At 43.0% G+C, this 26910-nt stretch overlaps 2 protein-coding genes across 3 annotated transcripts in view; one reads left to right on the forward strand and one right to left on the reverse strand.

The window, feature by feature from the left end:
• DAB1 (DAB adaptor protein 1) overlaps nucleotides 1-26910 on the reverse strand; it is a 402182-nt gene that overhangs the window by 109044 nt on the left and 266228 nt on the right. For both annotated transcript variants that reach the window (XM_036352028.1, XM_036352027.1), the window contains exon 4: nucleotides 20126-20224. In XM_036352028.1, coding sequence (XP_036207921.1) covers nucleotides 20126-20224 — 99 coding nt within the window. The remainder of the gene's footprint in view (nucleotides 1-20125; nucleotides 20225-26910) is intronic.
• On the forward strand, nucleotides 17090-17563 carry LOC118677164 (60S ribosomal protein L27a-like). The gene has a single exon (XM_036352030.1). It carries the CDS (start codon nucleotides 17094-17096, stop codon nucleotides 17538-17540), a length of 447 nt encoding a protein of 148 aa, XP_036207923.1. The 5' UTR covers nucleotides 17090-17093; the 3' UTR covers nucleotides 17541-17563.

The following is a 26910-nucleotide window of genomic DNA, read 5'->3' on the forward strand; positions in this document are numbered from 1 at the left end:
AGAAATGGCTGGCATGTGAAAGTATAGTCAAGGGATCTCTCACTTGGATTCCTGAGGAGAAGGTGTCTGAGCAGAGTAGTCTGTGGGATAAACTGGAATCAGCAAGAGAAAGGGAGGGGTGAAGAGAGACTGGGCAGGACAGAGGCAGGGCAGGAAAGCTCTAGGCCGGAAAATGAAACAAGGCAGAAACACAGCATGTGCAAAGGCCAAGAAAGACTGGCGTGTTTTGAACTGAGAGTGGTTCCCCTTTAATCCTGGGGGTCAGCGGGAGGTGAGGCTGAGAGGATTTCTGCTCCCCCTCTGAGCTATCTGGACTGTGATTCTGTTCTCCACACTATCTCTGCATTTCATCTCTATTTCATCAACATTCCCTGTATGAGTCAATTAAATATCATCTGCTCCTTTAATCAGAGTGATCCTGTTTGTTTTCCTTTTCAGGTTGCTAATACAGAAACACACGTGGATGAACTTGAAGGGAGGCAGCCACGCCATGATCTTGCTTACCACACTGTTGCATAATTGGCCGTTTACTCAGCTGTGAGATCCTGGGTCATGTGGAGGAGCGGGATGTCTCTGACTCATCTTTGCACCCAGTGCCTGGTGCACAGTGCATGCTCGGTAAACGTTTGAAAGAAGAATTTAATTTTTACAGATGAGAGTATCAGAAAAAGAAAAACAAGACTTCTCCAAGGTGCTGACTTGAGCTCTGGTTTTCAAGGATGTTATTTTTCACTCTATGGAATAGTTAACTTCAATTCTCCCAATGATATCCATATCGTTTATAAAAAAATAAAAGCCAAGGCAGCATTGTACAGAAATTACTCTGAGACTAGAGAAATTACCTTGAAGGTGCATTCTGACCCGAGGAGACTTGAACGAGCGGTGGGAATACAGACACTATGAGCAGAAAACCAACCTGATAGTGCCACTGGGCATGGGAGCGACCCGGAAGGAGCCCACAGTAAAATCTCATCATTTCAGGCTCACTAGTTCTGAGTTTGGCCAGTGCCTAGGCTTCATTCCTTTGCTCAATAGACCTGTTCCCCATAAATTATACAAAGTTATTAGAATGAAAACATCAAAGGAGTCTATTCATTAACATTTGCTGAATGCCAACTTTATTCTTCTCTTATCACAAGAATAATGTACATCATCAAGGACACCTGATTTGTCAAGAACTTAACATGCATTATCTCTCCCTGGATTGTTGCAACAGACCTGCGAAGAAGACCCAAGCTATCTCCATGTCATACCTGAGCAAACGTAGGTTCAGAGTGGTAATGACCCACCCCAGACTGGAGAGATTTATGTGTGGGGCTGCATATATAAATACATGTCATTCTGCTTGGAAGTCAAAGATCAGAAATCTTAAGTTATAATAATAATGATGGTCAAGTTTTCTCCTCCTGGTGGCATTTATGTGTACATGAGGAATGATAACATTGCCCTAAACATAGGCCAGAGAAAGTGTATGACCAAGGGCAAAATGGTGGTCTAGGCAGGTAACACCTTGAGAATTAATAAGTCAAACTCAATGTGAAATCCCGTTTTCAGTCCATTCTCAATGCCCTTCAGATTTGCAGGTAAAGCCAAAGGGCCATTATTCTCATCAGTATAAAAGACTCTATAATTATAGCATTCCCCTATAAAGAGCAGATAATGAAATTAAGACAGAGGCATTTAAACTAAAGTTTAATATAAAAAAAATCTTAAAATTTTATTTTTTGAAAGAAATGGTAATACTCCGTGCTGACAGTTATGTAGTGTAACAGATAGTATTTGTACATCCGGCGGTACAACTTTCTAGAACATAATTTGACCCAAATGAAAACACATGTTTACCCATTAATTCTGAAATTTAACTGAAGGAAGTAACCATAGAGAAGCATAATGATCTGCCAAAGATGCAGTTACTAACAATATGGTGTTCATTATGTCTCACTCATATGCTAGAATGCTTTATGGTGACTTAAAATGATGTTACTAAATAGTTAATAAAAGAAAAAATGTAGATGAAAAATGTGTGTTACAAAGAAGCATGTATGGTATAATTTCAATTTTTTTTAAAATTATGGTTGTGTAAAGAACACTGGTGGTTTACTCATCAAAATGCTGTTTGGGTTCATGTCTAAGAGGTGGTGTTTCAGATAATTTGTATCTCTTCTTTTCAACTTTTCTATATTTTGTAGATTTTCTATAACAAATATTCACTACTTTTATAAATAGAAAAGGCATCAAATACAAATAAGGATTAGGCTCTGACAATTATCACTGTGTGACTTGGGGCTGGCAATGAACCTTTCTGAGCCCCAGGCCTTTCACTAGTAAAACTGCATGTGTAATACATACCTCATAAGATTAATGAGTTATCCTATATAATAAAAGGCTAATATGCAAATTGTCCCCTCGGGAGTTCAACTGACCAGGAGTTCGACTGACTGGGAGTTCGATCGCTAGCTATGACCTGCGCTGACCACCAGGGGGTGGCATGGAATGAAGGAAGGTCTGGTCAGCAGTCAGCAGCCAGCGGAAGTAAGGCCCTGTCCAGCCCTGATTGTCAGCCAGGCCTAGGGACCCTACCCATGGACAAATTTTGTGCACCGGGCCTTTAGTAAGAAATAAAGTAAAACCTTTTGCAAAACTACAAAGAGATTCTCAACATGAGGTCCTTTTTATCACTGTATCAGATGAAGATGTTTTAGGTAAGTGCTAGGGAAGTTGTACCATAGGCTACTGATGAGTGGGGGAAAACATAAGCACAGACTTTGACAGCACAGAAATAAACATGAAGGAGTATGCGTGTCTATTCGTGTGGGTGGGTATATTACACTGCACAGAGTCATGAGATGATGCATCTCTGTATTGGAGTCTCAGATACTCCCCTAGGACCCATTTATATAGAAGATGAAGTATTTTTTCCTCAAAAGTGAGGTTATGAGCGTCTTGAGTTTAGACAATTGACAGTACAATCTTTATTTTCTCAATTTTACATACAGAATTTCAAAACAGTCTGCACATCTCTTAGACATCATGAAAAATTCAGACCTCAGTCTCTGGAGGTGCAGGCATTTTGTATTTAAATATTAAGACCATGTTTCCCTGGTAAATTTTTGCAGATTTGGACTCTCCTGATTTTCTGAATAGTTAAAGAAGTCAAATCCAGCCTGGCAGGCAAATCCCTGAGTTCTGTGACAGAGGCAGCTGGAGGAAGGCTGAGCATGGCAGTAATCCCAATAGAAACAGGTGTCCGAGGCCACAGCAGAGCAGCTGCCCACAACTGAAACAGTTGTAACTGCACCTGATGTTGGGCTCATCGCACAGACTGTGAGGCTGCAGGCTCCAGTCAGACTATCAAGTCCCTGTCCTTTGTCCCCAGTGCCTAGAGCATCTCTATTGTCCTCCAAAACCCAGGCTCATGGCTTCCTACAGTAGGATGTGGTTAGTAACACACATAGTTCCTAGTGTGATTGCAAGGACTGGGTGAGTGTGTGTAATTCATTGCATAGGAGCTAGAACACTCCCAGGTTATCCCTCACTTTGCCAGCTCTTCTAGGCTAACTCTCTCATCCTTTGGATCAAACCATGCTTGCAAAGGCTCCAGGCAGGGCCCAGGGTGCCCAACCATCAAAATTCTGAGGTGTGGACCCCACTCTTGGGAAGCACTCTCCATTTGGGCAGTGCACAGGATGGGTGGGAGAAAGCAAGAATTTATGTCCTCCAAGAACTTATATATCATAACTAGAGGCCCAGTGCACAAATTTGTGCATGGGTGGGGTCCCTCGGCCTGGCCGGTGATTGGGGTCGATCAGGGCCATGGGAGGTTGGCTGTGGGAGTTCACTAACCATCAGGGGGCAACTCCTGCATTGAGCATCTGCTCCCTGTTGGTCATTGCCCGTCATAGCAACCTGTTGACTGGTCCTTCAGTTGTTCGGTCACTTAGGCTTTTATATATATAGATATTAGTATAGTGCTCAAAACATAGTAGGGGCTCAATAAACGTTAGTTCTTCTCCTCCCCCTCAATTAGATCCTACCTTCTCAATTTGCATAAACACTACTTTCATTGCAGGTTAAACTTATATTTTACACATTGTAGGTACTTCATTAAGTCTTTGAAAATACATATGGCAATATAAAAAAGTGACTGTATCTACATGAATATGAGAGTAGGAGAAAAGGGATGGGGAAAAAGAAAGGAAAATGGGGAAAATCAGTCACGTGGTAGGTGAGATTAAATGTATATATGCAAACTTTAATAAATATCATACTACCTATTCATGTAGAATAGCAATTTTCAACTGTTTTCACTCATGAAACACATGAATTAATTACTAGAATTCTGTGGCATATCACAAAATATATATTTTGAAGGTCTGACCAAAAAGTACGTAGAATTTTGATTCATTCACACCGGATGGCTATTGTGTTAGCTATAGTCATTTTTTTTTTTGACAATCTAAAGGAAAAGAAGTCAGTACCTCTGAGTAAATAGTCAGGTATAGCATGTTTTAAACATTCTTGAGGCACACCTGTTGAAAATCGCTGATCTAGAAGTTAAAGGAACCAGGGAAAGACAGATGTGGCTGGAGTAAGATGGGTTGTATTATTGAAGGCCACCAGCAGAGGGGAAGGAGCTGCCATTGTCTTTCTCCAAGAGATAACTGTTGCTAGAACTTGGATGCCAGCCACAATGGCCAAGGGTGCTAGGTGGGCACAGCTAGACAAGGAGGGGAGTCAGGGGCTACTTGATTCTACAATGAAGGATTCAGTGCAATTCCACAAATAGCTCCTGGGAACTTACCACATTCCAGAAGGTGGGAGATACAAGAATGACCAAATCATGGACCCCCTGCCTTCATATTGCTTGATCTAGCATTTTTGTTTGTTTATTTATTTAAAATTCTCTCCACCTTTCATATTTGCAAGTAATCAGGCAAGCAAATGTCACCAGTTTACAGAATAGCTGGGAAAGGTGCAAGAAAGAAGTAGGGACTGTGTGTATAGGACATAAAAATGTGAGAGCATTAGATTCACCTCACTGTTAATACTAGAATTATGTAGTCAGCCCTGGCTGGTGTTGCTCAGAGGTTAGAGCTTTGGCTGCACACCGAAGGGTCTTGGGTTCAATTCCCGGTCAAGGGTACGTACATCTGGGTTGTGAGTTCTCTTGCTGGCCCCAGTTGGGACACATGCAGAAGGCAACCAATCGATGTGTCTTTCTCACATTGATGTTATTCTATCCCTTCTCCCCTCCTTCTCTTCTATGCTCTCTAAAGATCAATGGGAAAACTATCCTCGGGTGAAGATTCACAACAACAACAATATATATAATCATTAACCGTAGCAACTGATAACAAAGTCAATCAGGAAATCACTGAAATGTTTCATTCCAGGTAACATCTAACCATCCATGTAAGACACACTCACACACCAGTTTCCCTGTTTCAGCCAGAAGACTGGTGGTGTGAAGTAATGTGGTGGACAGGGCCCCTCTCACTGAGACATCCTGGCAATGCACCACACCTCACAGAACCACAGTGTCATCTCATGTAAAAAAAGAGATAATACCTCTATTTTGCAAGGCTCTAGTAAAGACTGGCTAGTTAATTACTGCTCTCACACTCCAAAGGAGAACACTGAGATACTAAGAGGTTCAGTGAGTTATGAAAGTATGAAATAAGATGCATGAAAGCACTTCCAGCAAGATTTGGGACAACATTAAGTATTTTCATTATTATTACCATCACTCTTATTGCCATTGTTGTTTTTACCATTAAGTTCAACCTGCACTTGCTATAAGCAAGTGACAATTCAAATTCAGGCCTTCGGATATCAACACAGAACACTTTCCATGACACAGCTCGCCTAGACCACAGGTTCCTCCACATACATTTCCCCAGACAGAACCTCTCCCCTGACAGGTGAATTTTGCCAGGCTCTTACCTGGACCCAACCTCTTGCTTTCTGTGAAACACATGCCTTTATTGCACCCAGAAATATGAATGCTGCTCCATCGAGGCCGCTGCTGAGACATACTTGAGAGAAGCACAGAGCCATCGTATCAGTGCTGCACCGAATGGCTACTGTACCACCAGTTCTATACAAACAGCTCTCCTAATGAGTGCCTTTGCAAAAACAGAAGTATCTATTAAATAACCAAGGCACACTCATGGAAAGTGAGTTCTAAATTAAAATTTAAAATAAGTGCATGAGATAGAAAAATAATAAACAGCAGACTCTATATGAAGCATTCAGTCGTCAAAATAAAAGCAGAGACACCCAAATGGACAGCTCTGATTTATCAAGTGTAACGGCTTCTGGGATATGGATGAGAATTTTCAGAAGTGTCTCTCTCCATTACTCAGTTGACCCTCACAATTCCCAGAGTGCGTTAATACTTGTGATTTATAATGCGCGTCTGCAAGGACGCAGAGAGCACAGTGGAGAAATGCCACGGCCTTGCCTCACTTTTTTCTTCATCCAGAGCACTTGTTACTTTCGACCAGAGCATATCAGTTATGTATGTCTACTGTTCCTTCTCTGTCTCCCCACATCAGAATGCAAACGCCACAAGGTACAGAACTTCTTTTTACTCACCAATGTATGCACTCCCCAAGAATACTCCTCGGCACATAGGAGGTACTCAGTGAATATTTGTTCAATGAATAAATGGGTAAAAATGTAAGAGTAGTCCTGGTCAAGTGACCTAACCTCCCTGAGCCTCAGTCACCTAATCTGTAAGATGGGAATAATAAATAATACAAAACTAACAGATGGATTGCAGGAATTCAATGGCGACAGCATGGAGGGACCTGGAGAATTAGCCGGTCAAAGAAAGTATCACATGATCTCACTCATATGTGGAATCTAATGAGCAAAATAAACTGATGAACAAAATAGATCCAATTACATGGAAGCATGGGACAGACTGATGAATCTCAAAGGGAAGGGGGCGAGGAAGGATGGGAACAGAGTAACCAAAGAAGTTATATGCATACATGCATTACCCATGGACATAGACAATAGGGCTGTGAAGGCCTGAGGCTGGGTGGGAACAGGCTGCAGGGGGGCAGGGGGAGAGAGGAAAGAAGGCACATCTGTAATATTCTTAAAATACATTTTAAAAAAAGATAAATAAAGATAAATTCAATGGCAAAATATATGTGAGGTGCTTAGCAGTGTCTGGGCAATCAGTGCTCAATAACTAATGTAATGCCTCAGAGCTGAATATTTATCTTCAAGGTTTATAAAAAGTACTTCTATGCCCACCCAAAGGGCTCAGAGGTAAAGAACAGTCTCTAGCTTGTGCCCATCCTATCTCCCCTGGTGCTCATTGTGGGGTCAGAAGGAGAAAATTGGAAGATTCCTTAATAACTGTAGAGAACAGAACAAGTTCTCTACAACAACAGCTCTTGGGCCAGCTACTTGTTTTTACAAATAAAGTTTTATTGGCTCTTGGCCCAGCTTGTTTGTTTATATATTGTCTGTGGTGGCTTTCCCATCCCAATAGCAAAAATAAATATTTGCAAAAAAAACATATGGGTCACCAGGTTTACTATCTGGATCTTTAAGAAAAAGCCTGGGGAACAACCCTGAGTCTCCAGAGGAGGACACAGAGTCACTGAGAACAAGCAGATGAGGTACACCCATCACACTGCATATTTAGGCTCTGAGACTTTGAGACCTAGGGCCTCACACATCCCTTCAGAGTCCCAAACAGTAGCTGATAAACCTTCAGTCACAAGGCCGTTCTGCATGATGACAACCCTAAGGGCAGTTTGACTTTTCCCCTGGAGCAAATGAACCGTCACTTGCTCACCAGAGGCCCTTCTGTGCCCTTGAAGGGGAGAGACACCACAGGCTTGCAAAGAACATGGATATAGCCACTGAGCATGCTGGGGTCAGTCCTCAGTCCTCAGCTCTGCAATTTGTTGGGTATTTGGCTTTGTGCAAGTCCCTTACCCTCTGATGGCCTCAGTTTCCTCATCTGTTTCATGGGAATAATACTTTCTTAAGGGATTGAATTTAATTAGCCCAGGCATTTGAAAGCTGCTAACACAGAAAATATTACCTCTTTCCCTCTTTAAAATCCAAAATTGATAAAAATGATTCATTACAGGAAAGCTAACTCATTTCTGAGTTTACCAAATCTGCTTGAGAGCAGTCATCCCTCACTCTCTGGGTGATGTGACATCCTTCATCCCCATCATGAATTAACCCCCATCTCAACTATCTTACAGAGGCCGCTTCCTGACAGTTCCAAATTCTAGAAACTGGTTGGTTGTGAGCTATAAATTGATTTTTTGTGATAAATTAAAATTCAATATCATCCAACAAGATACTAAACATCCAGAGACCCAATTTTTCCCCTTAGATGTTCAGTCTCTTTGATATTAAAATGGATCTGGGGCTGTTGTCAGGCATGTGGGAGCCGGAACACTGAAGAGAATGCACAAAGAGCATGGAGATGGGATAGAGGGAAAAGACTGTAAGGAGGAAAGAAAGGCAAAATAAGGAAGTGGAGGAAGAAAAGAGAACACTTTCTACTTCCTATTTTGTGAGCATCAGAGAGTGTTGTTCAAGCCTAGGTGGTTTGCATGTAATTTGTTGGCCTTACTATCCAGCCCTGGCCTACCTTCTCAGTGTATCTTTCATGGACAGCATCACAGTCCTCCTGTATAGAGCCACTGGCACCCCACTCTTCTCCATGCCTATCCTCCTTCATGACTTTCCCACTGCAGAGTAGTAGTCAATCCCTTTGCCTGGACACCGATCTTCTCATATCTCCAACTTCAAGCCCTGACCATTTTCAAGGCTCAACCTCTTCCTAAATCAGTCCATATGTTTTCAGATGGAAGAAATCATTTCTTCTTTTGAACTCTCGTAATAGTTTTATCTCTTTATCTTATTGCATTTATTATTCTTGCTATGAATGTTTCATATATATATATATATATATATATATATATATATATATATATATATGTCTTACCTCCTATAAGTTTCTCAAAGGAAAGGTTTCAGGCTGGTTCATCCCCATCCACCAACAAGCATATGTAGCATGAGTGAATGAACGAATGAATGAATGAACCAATGAAAATGGTAGCATGGCCTAGACCAGGGGTGGGCAACCTTTTGGTGAATGAGTGCCAAAACCAGCAAAATCCCTGACTCAAAATTCTTCTGCGTGCCAACCCTGATTTTTTGAGAACATGTTATGCCTACTTGATATCTCTTAAGGTGTACGTATGTGAAGAACCTTGAAGAAATAATAAAATTCATTTGAGCGACAAAAACATAGTATATGATGATGAAAAATACATTTATTTTTTAATGTATACATGTACACTGATAGTCCAACAGAAAACTTCATGACTCCGTTTGATAATATCAGTGATACTTTTGCTGCTGCATCACTGATGACAGAGATTTTACATCAGGTTTATATTTTGTGACCTTCAGAGATATGCATGAGCTACTACTTTCATCTGTCAGGCTACTCCTATTATGAGACTTAACAAAATTCATCACTGAGAACAAAGATTCACAATTGTAAATGGAAGATTATAAGAGAGGGCTTCGCATGCCAGTAAAAGTTCCTGGCGTGCCATGTTTGGCACACGTGCCAGGGGTTGCCCAATCCTGGCCTAGAAAGTTCTTAACTTTATCTAACTCAATTCCTTTTAATAACAAATATTTTGTAATTCTTCCTTTATTGTCTAAAATGATTATATAATCTACCTACACATATAAAGCTTAAGCAAATTAAAATGTCCAAATTATAACATAAAGGAGAAATAAAAGAATATGATTTTTGATAAAAATCATGTGGATTTCTTTATACTTAGTTACAGCTACAATAAAAGAATGTAACAACAGTGTTATGTTTGCACTTTCTTATAATGAATAAATTTGGGTTTAAGAAGCATTCAACTCAATATTATTGGCACTCATTTCTTTATATTTGACATTTTAAATAAGAGCCAAATTAGTTGAGTTATGGTGAATATGAAATGGATGCAGCACTGCTGTGTTGATAACTCAAATACAAAATGCATCACAGTGGTGTGGCTTTCCAAAATGATGAACAACAAGATACATCTCTCTCTCATGTTAGTTGCATTTCTGGGAAATTCAGTATTGTGGATATGGTACAGAAATACTTTGCTTATATGTGAAGTAGAGTGAGGTTTGAGATTCAGGTAATATGAATAGGCTTTCATCCACATGAGTGTCTGATAAGACATTAGAAAGTCATATGGCAAAAGAAACTTTTTTGCTGTGTGACAGTCCTATACATTGCAGAATGTTTAGCATCCATAGTTCCTAATAAATTCCTGCATTACCACCCTTAACCAGCTAACTGTCATGCGTCCAAAGCAGAAACCATTCCCACACGCCACGATATTTTGAATTTAATTTAAAAAACCTGCCGCTTGCATCTATAGATGCTTATGGTGTATAAAGGGTTAACCCAAAAGATGATACCACCAAAATTCTTACGTAAATATCCAAAATACCCATTAGTGGGACAGAACCAGTCAAGTTAAGAATATTTGGAGTAAAAGAAAGAAAACAAGCTTAGGCATTATGTGAATTTGAATTCAGTTTCTGCTACACATAGTAGCCATGAGCAAGCCACTTACCCTACCTTAGTTGACTCATCTATATAAGGGAGTTAATAAAAACCTCCAAGAGTTGTTTGGCTGTCAAATGAGACAAGATCCACAAAAGCCTGCTATAAACCATACAGTCCTGCTTATAGGTTAGTCATTAATATGAAAAAACCGGTAGATGGAACTAAAAGAAGACCCCAACTAGCCACAGAAACCTTGAGGAAGAACAAAATGTTAAGTACCATGCTCCCTAATTTCAAACCATACCACTAAGCTACAATGATCAGAACAGTATGGCACTAACATAAAAACAGATAATAGATCAATGGAATAGAATACAGAGTCCATAAATATATGGTCAATTAATCTACAACAAAGAAGACAAAAATATACAATGCGGCAAAGACAGTCTCTTCAGTAACTGGTGTTGAGAAAATTGGGCAGATAAAGGGTGTCCCAAAATTCACGCAAGATTTGAATTTTGCATGAGCATTAACAACAACAACAAAAAATAAAAGCCTAATTTTACTTGGTTTATTGAATCAGATTCTAATATCTGTTGCCCTTTGATTTCAATTCCTTCAATTTGATAAGCATTACCAAGTACCAATTATGGCCCAGGAGCAGGCACAATGAAGACCACGGCTTTGCGTATGTGCCAGCAAAGCCGTGGAGGCCATTTATCCGATGTGCTATTCCATACATAACCCTATACTGTATACTTTATGATTCAATAAAAAATTACAATTTTTATTATAAACCCGTGTTTTCTATCAAAATTACTTCTTGCATGAATTTTGGGACACCCTTTACATGCAAAAAGTGAAATTGGACCACTTTCTTATATCATATACATAAACAAACTGAAAATGCACTAAAGACTTAAATGTTAAGACCTCAAACCATAAAACTCCTAGAATAAAATACAGATAGTAAACTCTTTAATATAAGTCTTAGGAATATCTTTTTGGGCATGTCTCTTTGAACAAGGACAACAAAAGAAAAAATAAACAATGGGACCACATCAAACTAAAAAGATTTTTCACAACAAAGGAAACCATCAACAAAATGAAAAGACAACCTATTGAATGTGAGAAGATATTTGCAAATGATACATCTTGAAAAAGAGTTAATAGCCAAAATGTATAAGGAACCCATGCAACTTAATACCAGAAAAAATAAAAAAATATGATTTAAAAATGGGCAGAGAAACAGAACAGACATTTCTCCAAAGAGGACATACTGATGGCTAATAGACATATGAAAAGATGCTCACCATCATTAATCACCAAGGAAATGCAAATTTAAACCACCATGAGATATTACTTCACACCTCTCAGAATGGCTATCATTTTAAAAAATACAAAAATAACAAATGCTGAAGAGGATATAGAGAAAAGGGAATCCTTGTGCACTATTGATGGGAATAGAGATTGGTGCAGCCACTACAGAAAACCGTATGGTTTCCTCAAATAATTATAACTGCCCTACAACCCAGCAATTCCACATCTGTTTATTTATCCGAAAAAATTCAAAACATGAATCCCGAAAGATATATCACCAATCCTGTGAGAGTAGTGTGTACTATTTAGTTTCAGTGGCATGCAAGATGGCAGGGATGTCCCCCAGGCCCCCCAGATCCCAATATCCTGTTCTACAGCCCCTTCACCATCCTCCCTGCCTTCCTCCCTAGGACCAGTCTTCTTTCCTCTTCCTCTGAGCTCTTCCCAGATCATCCGGTTAGAACTGAGGGAAGAACAGTCCTGTTTCTGATGAGACACAGATAAGGTGACATCTGGTTTTCACTGAATAAATTATTAAATCAGCCCTGAAATTAAGTGCAGCCCTTGCATTTAAAACACCATGACCCCTCTGTTATAATGGACAATGTTCAATCCTGGACTACTCTTCTCTTTTCCCTGTCATGCCCTGCATATTCTGTGTACATTTGCCAATTCTCAAGCACTAAGTCTATTTTTTGTGCAGTATCACTGAGCATGTACTATGTGGATGTCATTATGCTAACCGGATAGATAAATGTGATGAACAGAAAGATGCACCCTCTTCATCAGTTAATATTTCCTCCAGGGAAGAATGAATGAGCACACATATTTTTCTCTTTTAGACAGTTGTGCATTTAGAAATAGTTTTCTCTTTCCGATTTGCTCATCTGGTCCTCCCCACTGTACTCCTCCATAGCCAATCAGTGAGCCCTTTTCTATAAAAACCTTCCTTCATATTCTAGGGACAGCACAGTCTTGATGCCCTGAGCACTGACAACTCCATTCACACCTGTATATCAAGCAGCTGTCAGTTCAATCTGTGAGTCTCGTTTCAGCACTGGACTGTGACCACCTCGGGTATGGACCACTCATTATCCATCTGTGACTCCCCAGAAAACAGAGCATCACATGGCAGAGGATAGGCATCAAACACGCTGCTGCCTGACCAGGTATTAGTTCCACTGCCAACATTGTGTCCACCAGAAATCCCCGTTGTAACTCCACCCTTTTGTCTTCACTCAGGAAAGCTCATCAGAAAGTGAACAATGGTGACAATAAGACAGGGCTGACATGGAATCTGTTCTAATATATAGAAAAGGAAATCATTTCTAAAATTTGTTATTGCTATTGTCTCAATATTTCTGTGCACTCCTCCCATTCTAACTCTCAAGGTGATGGTACTAAGAGGTGGGGCCTTTGAGGGTCATGAGGATGGAACCCTCATGAATGTGATTAGTGTCCTTAGACAGGAGGCCCTAGACAGCATCCTGACCCTTCTACCACATAAGCACATAGCAAAATGGTGCCCTCTATAAGGAAGTAGCCTCTCTCGCAAGACACTGAATCTGGTGGGGCCATCATCTTGGACTTCCCAGCCTTCAGAACTGTGAGAAATAAATGCTTGTTGTTCATAAGCCACTTAGTTATGGTATTTTGTTAAGGCAGGTCTGTTATAATTAGCAATATCTTACTAGCATCAAGGATTCTGGGCCAGACTACCTGGGTTTGAATCTCTGTTCTGCCCTCAGTGGCTGTGTGACTTAACGATTTGGCCCTCAGTTTTCTCATCTGTGAAATGGTGAGAATAACAGCATATATACTTCACTGAATTGTTGTAATGCACTTAGAATGGTGCACATAACAGTGCCAGATCAGTGATGGCTAAACCAAATGAACAAGCAAAATTCACATGGGATTGTGGCAACAAGATGTTACATCATCCTGAAAAGATGATGCAGACCACTGTCCTCCATCCTGAGAAACAGATTTCTCTTTAGGATCTGAAATATTGATGATTTTTTATAGCATAAAATTATAATAATTTTATGGAACAAAACTGTAAATGTGACAATAAGTGAGTTCAAAGAGTTTCCCTGGAAAGACACAGGATTTGGGGTTGGAAGGTCTGTTCTGAGTCTACAGCAAGTCAGGGACCCTTGCAGAGCCTGTTTCCTTATCTGCAACATAAACGTGACCTCACTTTTGCCTCCGTGTCCACTGGTCTGATTTGAGGACCCAGTAACATATTGACAAGAAACCATTCCCGATTTGCTACTGCTTCCACTGTCACTGGCAACAATGAATTTACATATGACATTTTCCACATTCTCATGGATTCCTTTGACATAGTACCAATACCTCAGTCTCTGAAAACAGGAACAGCTTTCAATAATGACTTATTCCTTGCAACATGCTAATAATAAAACAAAATTTAGTCATATAAGGATTGGGATCAAGAATCCTTTGAAATTCAAGACAAGGTGTAAATTGCTGAAAAGGGTCTCTTTAATTGGGATCAAAATATTTTTGACAGCTTTTGGATTTTAAAATTCTAGCTATTGTCACGTTCTGCAAATGTTTCTTTTCTTGGTTTAAAAAAAGTGCAGTCAAGCTTGAGCAGAAATATTTCAGACGTGATAAACAACTAAAATTGGACATTCCAAATGACAAAGACCCAGTTTTCCTTTTCTTTGATATTTAGGACAGAATACTTCACTTAGACTCTTACCCTGCACAATTCAATCGGTCCCCTGCTGGGCAATGACAAAGGTTTAAGAAATCTTTCCTGCTTGTAATCTCCAATGAAGGTTTTGTAAAACCTCTATTTATCTGAAGATAAGTCATACTGAAAGGAATTTATTTTAAGGGAGACAAAGAATCTTAAAAACAGTGTCATCACCTTAGATGGGACTTAGCTCAACACTTCATTTCTACTCAACTCCCACAATTTCCCTTCTTATGGTTCTTGCTTGAATATTCCCAGCCACTGTGAACTCACTTGCATAGAAGGCACTACACCTAACTGCTCAATAGCTCTGAGTGGTAGAAAACTCTTCTTACGCATAAACTGAAACTGCTTCCTAGAAACTCCTATCACCAGGTCTGATTCTATTCGTGAGTCACACAGAACAAATCACCACCTTCTACCACACAACTCTTTGGAGCAATGAACACTATTAACACGGGATGCCCTGCTCCCTGTCGTCTCCACTTTAGGCTTACACACGTTCAGTCTTCTCCACCAGCTTCCCCAGACTTGTGTTCAGGCACATTAACAAGGTGAGGATGCAAAAGCAGGTGCTACAGAGGCCCAACGTTAATCACACAGAACCAGAGTGGACTAAGCCAGACAGACAACATTGAACTCTGCCTTCCATTGGACTCTCCATGAGGGATCTGACATTTTTTCCATAAGTCCAGATGGCTTTGGACTGAAATAATGCTTTTACTGTTGTTCTCTCTTTGTGTACAGCTAGAAAATCAAAACTAGTATTATAAGATTTGGTGATATCTTTCTTTGGGGACAACTTAGCTACCCTTGAGTGAGTTTTAGATAAATATCCTATCTAATAAAAGAGAAATATGGTAATTGGCGTACAAACGCTACCCTTCCCATTGGCTAATCAGGGAGATATGCAAATTAACTGTCAGCCAAGATGGCGGCCGGCAGCCAGGCAGCTTGAAACTAACATGAGGCTTGCTTGCTTCAGTGACGGAGGACTCCAACCTTCCCTGCCTGCCGCTGCAGGCCTCTGAGCTGCAACTCTAAGCAACTATGTAACAAATATAGAAGCTAAACAAAACCCCAGAAACCTGCTTTAGTCCGCAGGGCTTCAGCCAGCAGGATCGCAACATTGTAAGCAAAGGCCAGAAACCTACTTTCAGCAGTGGAGGCCTAAGAGCTGGAGCCAAGCCTCAAAGCTAAAGCTGGCCCAGAATTAAAAAAAAAAGAAAAAAGAAAAAAAGGAGCGGTTGGGAGCTTCAGTCACCCCCAGCCTGAAAACAGCCCTCAGCCCCTCACTCAGACTGGCCAGGCACCCCAGTGGGGACCCCCACCCTGAAGGGTGTGTGACCAGCTGCAAACAGCCATCATCCCCTCACCCAGGCTGGCCAGGAACCCCAGTGGGGACCCCCATCCTGATCCAGGACACCCTTCAGGGTAAACCAGTCGGCACCCACCCGTGCACCAGGCCTCTACCCTATATAGTAAAAGGGTAATATGCCTCCCAGCACCGGGATTAGCAGAGCTGCGAGGCCTCCCGGCACCGGGATCAGCATGACAGGGGGCAGCGCCCAAACCCCCTGATCGCCCTGTGGCTCTGTGTGTGACAGGGGGCGGGGCCACAACCTTCCTATCCACCCTGCTCTGTTCGTGACAGGGGAAGGCGCCCCAACCCCCTGATCATCCCTGCTCTGTGCCTGATAGGGGGGAGCTCCCCAACCCCCTGATCACCCTGCTCTGTGTGTGACAGGGCGCGGCTCCCCAACCCCCACCCCCCCACGGGCCCTGCTCTGTGTGTGACGGGGTAGAGCCATAACCTCCCCATCGGCCCTGCCCTGAGTGTGAGTGTGGCGGCGCCCCAACCCCCTGATCCGCCCTGCTCTGTGGCTGAAAGGGTGGTGCCCCAACCCCCTGATACGCCCTGCTCTGTGCATGACAGGGGGCAGCGCCCCAACCCCCTGACTGGCCCTGCTCTGTGCATGACAGGGTACAGAGCCCCAACCCCCCTGATGGGCCCTGCTCTGTGAATGACAGGGGGCAGTGCCCCAACCCCCTGATTGGCCCTGCTCTGTGCATGACAGGGGGTGGTGCCACAACCTCCCCATCGACCCTGCCTTGAGTGTGACAGGGGACGGTGCCCCAACCCCCCAGTTGGCCCTACCCTGAGTGTGACTGAGGGTGGCATCACAACCTCCAGATCGCCCTGCTCTGTGCATGACACGGGGCGGTGCCCCGACTCCGCAATCGGCCCTTCTCTGAGCCCGAACAGGGGCTGCACCTAGGGATTGGGCCTGCCCTCTGCCACCCGGGAGCAGGCCTAAGCCAGCAGGTCATTATCTCCCGAGGGGTCCCAGACTGGGAGAGGGCACAGGCCAGGCTGAGGGACCCCCCTCCCCCCCGAGTGCACAAATTTTTGTGCACCAGGCCTCTAGTAAAGAATAAAACTACCGCTCTTGCAACTCAGCTGCCAACATGCCATCCAGACTGAGGAAGACCCGCAAACTTCGGGGCCACGTGAGCCACGGCCACGGCCACATTGGCAAGCACAGGAAGCACCCGGGGGGCCGCGGGAATGCTGGCAGCCTGCATCATCACAGGATCAACTTCGACAAATATCACCCAGGTTACTTTGGGAAAGTTGGTATGAGGCATTACCACTTGAAGAGGAACCAGAGCTTCTGCTCGACTGTCAACCTTGATAAACTGTGGACCCTGATCAGTGAGCAGACACGGGTGAATGCTGCCAAAAGCAAGACTGTAGTTGCTCCCATCACTGATGTGGTGCGATTGGGCTACTACAAAGTTCTGGGAAAGGGAAAGCTCCCAAAGCAGCCTGTCATTGTGAAGGCCAAGTTCTTCAGCAGAAGAGCTGAGGAGAAGATTAAGGGTGTTGGTGGGGCCTGTGTCCTGGTAGCTTGACGCTACATGGAGGGGAGTTCATTAAAATATTCAAGTACTTTAAAAAAAAAAAGAATAAAACTACCTCACTTCATTAGTTAAACTGGGTGATTAGGACTTTAATTAGCTGGGCACAGCCTCCTTGGTGGTGGGGTACATGATAGAATAGCAAGGCCTCAAAATATTCCCCCAAACGAGATAAAGCATCTGATATCCTGCCTCACTCCTGTCCCTTTGGTTAGGCCAGTTGTCATGGTGATGGGTAGGGAGACTAAAGATGATGACCTAAGATCACAGCATAGGAATCACTGTGAAACCCTCTCAGGCTTGATCTGTGTTACCTTACTCCCTCCCACAAAGGACCTAAGGACTCCATATCCTCCATGTTTCTCCAAGCCCAAAGCTTTCTGCCTCCTGTGTGTACCCAGGATCCCATGAGGCCATGTGTGTGTTAAGAGATTTTGGCTCAGCATAGTTTCCCATCCCCCAACTGCCCTGGTCTCCTTTACCAGGATATACTTTGATTTGCTTTATTCCTTTTTAAAATGTGTGGTTCAAAACTGAGCACAGGTGTCCCATCTATAGTCTGTCCAGGAAAAGGAAAACCAGACTTTTCGGAAGATAGGAGAGGCTTACATTAGGCTCCTAATCTTGCAGCATTCAAACTCCTTCACTACTGATGCTAATATCTTCATTCTCAGCTCCCTTCTACTGAGGCAGCCCAGGTAGGCAGCCCCACCTTTCTCTCTAGAAGTCAATTGTGTTGAGTTCTGACTCAACACAGCTGGAGGCTAAATCCCAGTTCTGCCTCCTCCATGCTGGTGAATTTAGGAAAGCCACTTACACTGAGAGAGAATGTGCAATGCTGTTAAGTGAAAAGGCTCATGAGCTAGACTGCCCAGGTTCAAATACTGTCTCCACAGCCACTTGCTTTCAGCTAGTTAATAAACTTTTCTCTCTTTGATACCTTCAACTATGAAAAGGAGGTAACAATATCCCCTACATCATAGGGTTACCGTGAGGATTAAATGGGTGGGTACTTACAAAGGACTGACAACAACATGTGGCACATATTATGTGCTTGATGAAGGACCTATTGTTATGATTATCTCAAAGGGCTTGGTAAGGAGAAAACTGAATAATGTGTGTAAAGTGACTAATATGGACCTAGTATATAGCATGTTCTCAAACTGAAGTTATTATCATCAGTTATTTTTATTGTGGTAAATATGCATAACATACAATTTGCCACTTTAACCATTTTTGAGGCATAAAGCACATTCTCCTTATGGTGTGACCATCGCAGCCTTCCATCAGCACTGCTGTCTTCTTCCCGAACTTAAACTCTGTCCCCAGTTAACACTAACTCTTCACTGCCCAGCCCGGGGCCCTGGAAACCACCATTCTACTTTCTGTCTCTGAACTGGATTCCTCTGGACACCTCAGGTAAGTAGACTCCATCAGAATTTATCTTCTTGTGACTCGCTCATTTCACTTTGAAAAATGTCCTCAAGGTTCATCCATGTTGTAGCATGTACAGAACTTCCCTCCTTTCGTTGCTGAACATTATATCATTGTCTGCATATACACATTTGACTTTTCTGTTCATCCATGGGAGGACCCTGGGGTGCTTCTACCATTTAGCTATTGTGAATAAAGCTGCTACGAACATGGGTGTGCCCTTATCTGTCCTATGACTTGTTATTCAGGAGTAACTTTTCTTCAGGAAGACCCATTTTCACTGTTAAATCATCACCCTACTACTGACATTTTATCCTGGTATGAGTCAGAACAAAGGGGAGAAAAAACAATGCAAAATGACAAAGGTTAATTAACTTGGCAAGTAGAGTATTGTTTATACAGTGCTTGATAAATTACCTTGTGAAGTTCAGTGGAGGCGAATACATGAGTAAAAGGACAAATATGTCCATTTGACGCTCGCCCTCTCAACGGAACAGGTCACAGACTATTTTTCTGTTTTTCCCTTACCATCAATACACAGGACCCACAATGTCAGACAAGCCCTGGGGATGAACCTGGGAGCTAATTGCCTCTGGGAGGCTGATGAAAACACAAAACCATGTCTTTGGTTCATTCAACGAACATATTAGTGCTTACATTTCCTGGGCATGCAGTGATAGATTTTTTCAAAAAAAGATGGAAAACTCCATTTATTCTTTTTGATTGCAGCAACTACAAGGTTCCACAGGTTAAACTCAAGAGAGTCTGGATGCTTTGACCGAGTCAAAAGAGCCCTATGTGTCTCCCTCTAGGACGCATGTCGTTAAAGCTGCCAACACACAAAGAAATTCAACTTAAACCGTCACACTGCCCACCGCTCCTCAAAGCTCATCAATCTCCCATTAGATTCCCGAGACCGGGTGACACTTTTATCACAATTACACGGTAAGAAACATGGTGCAGCCGCACTGTGGCCAAGTCCGGGAAGAGCCCCCCTTTGATGGACGATCACAGTTGATCAAGTTTGTCAGCTGCTTTATGTGTTTTTATGCTCGTTTGATATTCCTGCCCAGCGCCGACAGGCTTTTAAGGGCACATCTGTCAATGGATTCAATTGCACAATGCCATGTGCTTCTTTTACTTACCCCTGTCTTCTCATCAAAGATTTTGATTCCTCCAAAGGAGATGGTTAAAAAGATTTTCTGTTTGTGTTCTCCTTTGGAACGAGCGCCAGCCACAACGCCCTGTTGAAAGGAAAGACATGGTTTTTACTTTAGTGTTTTCATTTGAAAATACCCTCCGGTCCCACAGGCGTGTCAGATACCATCGGTGGTGTCACCAATCAGGCACACGCCTTTCTCTCTGCTCCTTCAGGTTTCCCTGCTCCATGAGCTTGCATCTGCTTGACGTTGTCAGGGAACACTTATCCTCGCTGTTCGAACACTGTATAAATAGATATCTGAGCACCGACTCATGTGGCTAACCAAGATTTATAGAATGCCTACTCTGTGCCTAGGTACTCAGCTCAGAATTTGAGATCCCGAGAGACACACAATATGGCCATCTTATTAATACCTTTGCTGGGTTTTGCATTGCGTATGGTTTTAATCTATTCAATAAAGGTGAGTAATGGAATAGATTCTTAAATATGATTTTATTTTTATTATGTGTCTGGGGAAACTTTTCATATGAATCAATTTAGAGAACATTAAGAAAATAAAAATTATTGCCAAATTATTGCATGTCTCGATTTTTGCTTGGAAAAATAGGATGATCATAGTTTATGCCTATGGTTTGTAACATTTACCCACAGACATTTTGTATGTCCCCCCACTCTTTTTCCTATCATTCCTGCGTATTCAAATAAAGTACTTACTTACTCAAAGTATTCCATTTATCAAAACATCTGTTTCCGCACTTTCTCAAATGTTTTATAAACTAAAGGTATGTATATGAGTCAATTAGAAGATAAATGTCATAAAAGGTAGGGGAACTACTCTGCTTTCTGCTCTCTCCCAGGTGCCCAGCACAGTCCTAGAGGGCAGGGGCATCTCTGTAAATTATTGTTCCATGAACTCAGGAAACTATCCTGAGTTTCCCAAAGTCGATATGATGCAAGTTAAGAGTAAAGACACTTGCTTTTTAAACTGCCTCAATGGTGGCCAAGTATAGATAAGCATGGGTTTCATACTAGGCGACGACTTGGAGGGTAAGGACACATCTAGGGATTTGCACTCAAGGACTGCTGGGGATTCTGCCTTAAGCATTTCGAGGCTTCCAGCCCCTTCAGAACCATTGGCCTCTGCAGAGGGTGAGATGAAGCCTGACTCTCAGCAGTTGTGGTTTTGGAGTTTTAGGCGTAGTAAAGTCTAAAATAGTACTGATTTCGTATTTCCAGGAGATAAAAGTTGTCCATGCTGTTCTCAGAAGAACAAATGGTCAACATCAGTCTCTGAGAACAACTAAGGTTAGAGAGCAATCGACACAATCAGAAGGTACAGGAAGGGGCATTCATTCTCTTGGGGTTGTTCGATCATCCTCACGTTGGGTATTAAAAATACTCAGAACATCTGGAGTATATTCCTAGCTCTCTGTGATCTTGGACCAATTACTCGCCTCTCAGTTCCACTTCCCCAAGTGTAAATACCTCTCTGGCATGGTTGAGAGAATTAAATAACATTTTATTTCAAGTTCCTAGCCCCATATCTGGTACATTGCAGGAATGTAAAAAAAATAACTTCTAGTAAATGAATGATTGTCCCTTAAAACTTACATTCCAGTTACTGCTTAGATGCCTACAAGTAGGAATTTCACCACCTGGGAAGGTGCCCACTCATTCTTAAGTGCCTCTTACTCTCCACACAGATGTGCAGAATATTGGAGCCAGAGAAAACCTTAAAACTAATCAGTCCCAAGTTCCCAACTGACAGATTGACAGATGAGAAAATGATGCCTAGAAAGTCCAGAGATGGCAGAGTTGGGGGTGGGGGTGTGGGAAGCTGATACTATACAACTGAGCTCTCAAGTCTCTTGATGCAGAGAGAAGATATATTTCTTTATGTTGTGTCTTTTTTCTAGCAAGCTGACACATTCCTATAACCCTACCCAGGGTTCCTCCTTCAGCGTCTGGGACTGCTACATGCTGACATAAGACTCCACCTCCAATGACTATTCAGTAAATAGGTAAAGAGAGGGACTCATTCCCAAAGCTAAGTCCTCTGCCCCTTTAACACCCATGTCCTAGTCAAAGGTCCCTGAATTCCTCACCACACTGCTTGCTTTCCAATTAATTTACTGAGGAATGAGTTTAAGGACCTGGGAGAATGGTCAAAGTTAGTGTCTTTGCAATCCCAGGGGAATCCTATTTCTGTCTGATGCCACTCCATCAGAGACACAGTCTCTGACCCCTCCATCCTCCACCCCGCCAAACTTTGTCTCATTCTTCCCCCTGATGTCTCTTCCTAGTGGCTCTTACCACCATCTGAGATATGTATTCATTTGCTGACTGGCTGCCTTTGCCCAACAGAACAAAAGCTCAACTGTTCATGAAACTTGGTTTTGTTCATTCTACGTGCCCAGTGTCAGGAACAGAGCCCGGAATAAAGCGGGCACTCAAAGGGGTGAAGCCACTGTCCCTCGCTTGGGCAGTGAACAAGCCAGGCTTTGAACCCAGGAAAATTTGACTTTGAAAACTGTTCTTGGCTGGATTTGGAGTAAAATAACTTATGCTGCCAGCCCTCTTTTGCCTAACCTTCAACCTCCAGTAGCCAGACTTACACAAAGCGAGAACACTAAGTAGCCCCATCATAAATGGAAGGACTGGAAGGACAGTGTCAAAGGGAGGGGAGCCCTTCCTTCTTGTGTAACCCCTTCCTGGGTGAGGACATTGCAGGACGGAGGGCGGAGAGGGCTTCACCTTGGGTCAGGAAGATTAGCTTCAATGTTTCTCTTCAAAACAGTCCTCACAGTCCCTAGCACTTAGAATTACTGCCACATCAAGCAGCAACAATGCTCGGCACACAGCAGTGCTGGCTGAGTACTGCTCCCCTTCACCTCCTGATTCCAATTAGCTATCAACCAATGCCCTGGTAGAACAGGGCAGAACATAAAGAAGGTGGGCAGAGCGGGCATACATGTTCCAGGAGCATTTCTGTCTGGGGCTGCTGGCGGTCGCTTTATGTGACAAATGAAAGCAAGAAGGACTATCCACGTGATGCTGTCTTTGGGAAAATAAAACTCCAAATTTATTGAACACGTTTCTCCTTTGAGACAAGACCCTGAGTCAAACTCTGAAAAATTGCCCTAAGTCCCAGCACATCGGCCACCAGACAGCAAGTGCTGCCTGTGGGTCTCATCTCCCCAGGATGATTCACTGCTGCTCCGTGGAACTCACGGAGGTCCCGGGACAGCTCTGGCTGGAGAGTCCAAAGATGTGGAAGTAGGTGCCTTTACGGGCTCTGTGCCTAGGATTAGCCGCCTGACCTAGGAAGTAACAGCTGGAAACCTGGAAATTAGGGTGTCAAACATTTTCCTGGGCACCCACTATGTAGAAGTTCTCTGACGTGCTATATAATATAGCCCATAAGACAATCCTGGGCTGAAAGAATGACCTCCCTTATTTCACATCTGAGGAAACATAGGTCGGAGGGTCAGGTGACCACCCCCAAACCTCAAGGAACATACAAGACCTAGAGAATTCAGTGATTTTTCAGATTCCAGTATTGGAGTTCCTTCTGTGAGAATACTCTATAAGGGACGTGAAGAGAAGCACAGATGAAATAAATGGACTACACAATATACTACAGGTATGTAAAAAATGTTCTGAAAATAGGTAGGCAGGGACACTTGCAACCAGACTCAGCTGTGAAGGAGAACTCTGACATGAAACTAATCCCCTTCTCGCCTCATAAGGATGTTGGAGCATTTAAGTGAGTATGCACATCTGCTCTTTGCAAGGTGTGCAGGGAGAGCTCAGCAACTACATTACCAGTATTATTAGTACTAATATTGATATTAGCAAGCAATCCCATGTGCTAAGCTTAAAATCTAGAAGGGGAGCCAAGATAGATTAAATGCAGATCAAAAGAGAATATTATTGCCCTAGCTGGTTTGGCTCAGTGGATAGAGTGTAGGCCTGAGGACTGAAGGGTCCCGGGTTCAATTCCAGTCAAGGGCACATGCTCGGGTTGTGGGCTCAATCTTTGGTAGGGGGTGTGCAGGAGGCGGCCAATCAGTGATTCTCTCTCATCATTGATGTTTCTATCTCTCACTCCCTCTCCCTTCCTCTCTGAAATTAATTTAAACACACACACACACATATACACACACACACATATGTATGAGAATATTATTTAGCCTTACACTATGTCTTGTCAAACACTAGGCTTCTGAAGATCTGCATTTGAATTCTGGGCTAAATGAAGGTTAAATGAAGGTTCTGGACCAAATCCTTTAATGTCCACAAACCTTAGATTTCTTACTTGCCGGGGTCCAACCCCAGCGGGTCCAGGGGGCCCCAAAGGTGTGGACGGAGTCGGCGAAGAAGAAATGACATGGAGGCAGCGTTCAGTTGATCAGCAGCCTAGCCAGGATCTCCAGCCAGGATCTCCAGCCAAGTTCTGGTCTGGATCTCCAGAGAGGTTCTGCTTAGGATCTCCTGCCAGGGTCTGTGTCCATGTTCTCTTGCTAGGTTCTCCAGGTTCTCCAGCCAGGTTCTGTAGCCATGTTCCCTCACTAGGTTCTCCAGCCAGGTGTGTCCAGGTTCTCCAGCCAGGTTCAGTCACCAAGTTCTAGTCAGGTTCTCTTGCCAATTTCTGTAGTCAGGTTCAGTCCAGGATCTTTTGCCATGTTCTCTCCAGCGAAGTTCTTCTGTCTCTAGAGAATGTTCTGTGTAGGTTCTGTGCCTAAGTTCCGTCTCTCTTGGTTCTGTCTTCTTACATCTGTATTTATACCAGTTGATTCCAATCCTATCAATCTCTATTTCAAAGGTTAGGGCGTTTCTTATCTCCATTCCAGGGAGTAAAGATTATGTAGCTTAAGCATGATTGTTTGTAGTTAAAGTGATTAATTACCCACCTGGCACTTAGTTAAGAGGTTTTATTCCCCTCCCTAACTTCAGGGGAAAATCCCTACCTGGGGAAACAACCTTTCTCAGAGACCTTGGTTAAAACACATAGTGCCAAGAAGGTGAGCAAACATATTAAGAACAGTATGCCATATATGCCAGGTCCCTTGAAACAGCAAGCATGGACCGGCTCCCGGCAAATTCCCCCTTTTTTATTTTTTAAAAGCGGGCATTAAAAAGAAAAACCCGAAATGCTCTCTTGTATCCATTTTAAGAGTAGGATTGGTGCTTTCCGCTATTACCTGAGTCCTGATCTATCACCTCAGGGAGAGCTTGCCAATCCTGCACTTTCCTGGGGTGGAAAGGCTGCAGTGGGGTTAAGGATAAGGCTCCTTGGGCCTATCTCCTCCCATGCCTTTACATCTACCTTTCCTTCCTCAGAAAAGCATGGACATACTTCTTGTATAAAACATTCTGTATGACTGGGAGTAACCTTAATTCCTCTGCTAGCAAGCATATGTGTTAAAAGATCAATACAGAGTCTTATTTCTTTAGACTCAGTATGGCAAATCTTCTTAATCTAAAGATCAATACAGAGTCTTCTTTCTTTGGACTTAGTATGGCACATCTTCTCAATCTAAGTTCTGTACTATCCACCTTCTTACCCTACTTATCCCCTATAGGGGGGTCTGAAGTACCCTGGTGGAGTCCTATCCATCCCGAATGTGGGGGTTCTCAATGGGGGGGGGGCTTACCTAGGGGAATCCTGTTCCAGGGGTTCCCAAAGGTGTGGACGGAGTTTGCGAAGACTATCCACCCTCTTCCTACGGTGGAGTCCTATCCGTCCCGAGTGTGGGGCACTTACCTAGGGGTCCCTGTTCGGGCGCCAGATGCCGGGGTCCAACCCCAGTGGGTCCAGGGGGCCCCAAAGGTGTGGACAGAGTCAGCGAAGAAGAAATGACATGGAGGCAGCGTTCAGTTGATCAGCAGCCTAGCCAGGATCTCCAGCCAGGATCTCCAGCCAAGTTCTGGTCTGGATCTCCAGAGAGGTTTTGCTTAGGATCTCCTGCCAGGGTCTGTGTCCATGTTCTCTTGCTAGGTTCTCCAGGTTCTCCAGCCAGGTTCTGTAGCCATGTTCCCTCACTAGGTTCTCCAGCCAGGTTCTGTCCAGGTTCTCCAGCCAGGTTCAGTCACCAAGTTCTAGTCAGGTTCTCTTGCCAATTTCTGTAGTCAGGTTCAGTCCAGGATCTTTTGCCATGTTCTCTCAATCTAAGTTCTGTGTTCTAATTTCTGTGTCTTGCTGTCTAGTTACATCTGTATTTATACCAGTTGATTCAATCCTATCAATCTCTATTACAAAGGTTAGGGCGTTTCTTATCTCCATTCCAGGGAGTAAAGATTATGTAGCTTAAGCATGATTGTTCGTAGTTAAAGTGATTAATTACCCACCTGGCACTTAGTTAAGAGGTTTTATTCCCTCCCTAACTTCAGGGGAAAATCCCTACCTGGGGAAACAACCTTTCTCAGAGAGGAGACCTTGGTTAAAACACATAGTGCCAAGAAGGTGAGCAAACATATTAAGAACAATATGCCATATATGCCAGGTCCCTTGAAACAGCAAGGATGGACCGGCTCCCGGCACTTACTGGGAGGCTCAATCTCACATGATCAAGAGATAATGTATACTGAGGTACTTTGCTGACCCTAAAATTAAAAGATGATGATGACAGTGATTTGTTGGTAGACAGGCGATGGCTCACTCAGACTCACAGTGTGAACCCCGTCTCAAATCTCTCACATCCAAGAGAAAACTCTACAACAAGGAAAGGCACCAGCTTCAGAGAGCCTAGCAAAGAAAGACAGAAT

This window comes from Myotis myotis, unplaced genomic scaffold (assembly GCF_014108235.1).
Source record: "Myotis myotis isolate mMyoMyo1 unplaced genomic scaffold, mMyoMyo1.p scaffold_m19_p_2, whole genome shotgun sequence".
In the NCBI taxonomy this organism is placed as follows: Eukaryota; Metazoa; Chordata; class Mammalia; order Chiroptera; family Vespertilionidae; genus Myotis; species Myotis myotis.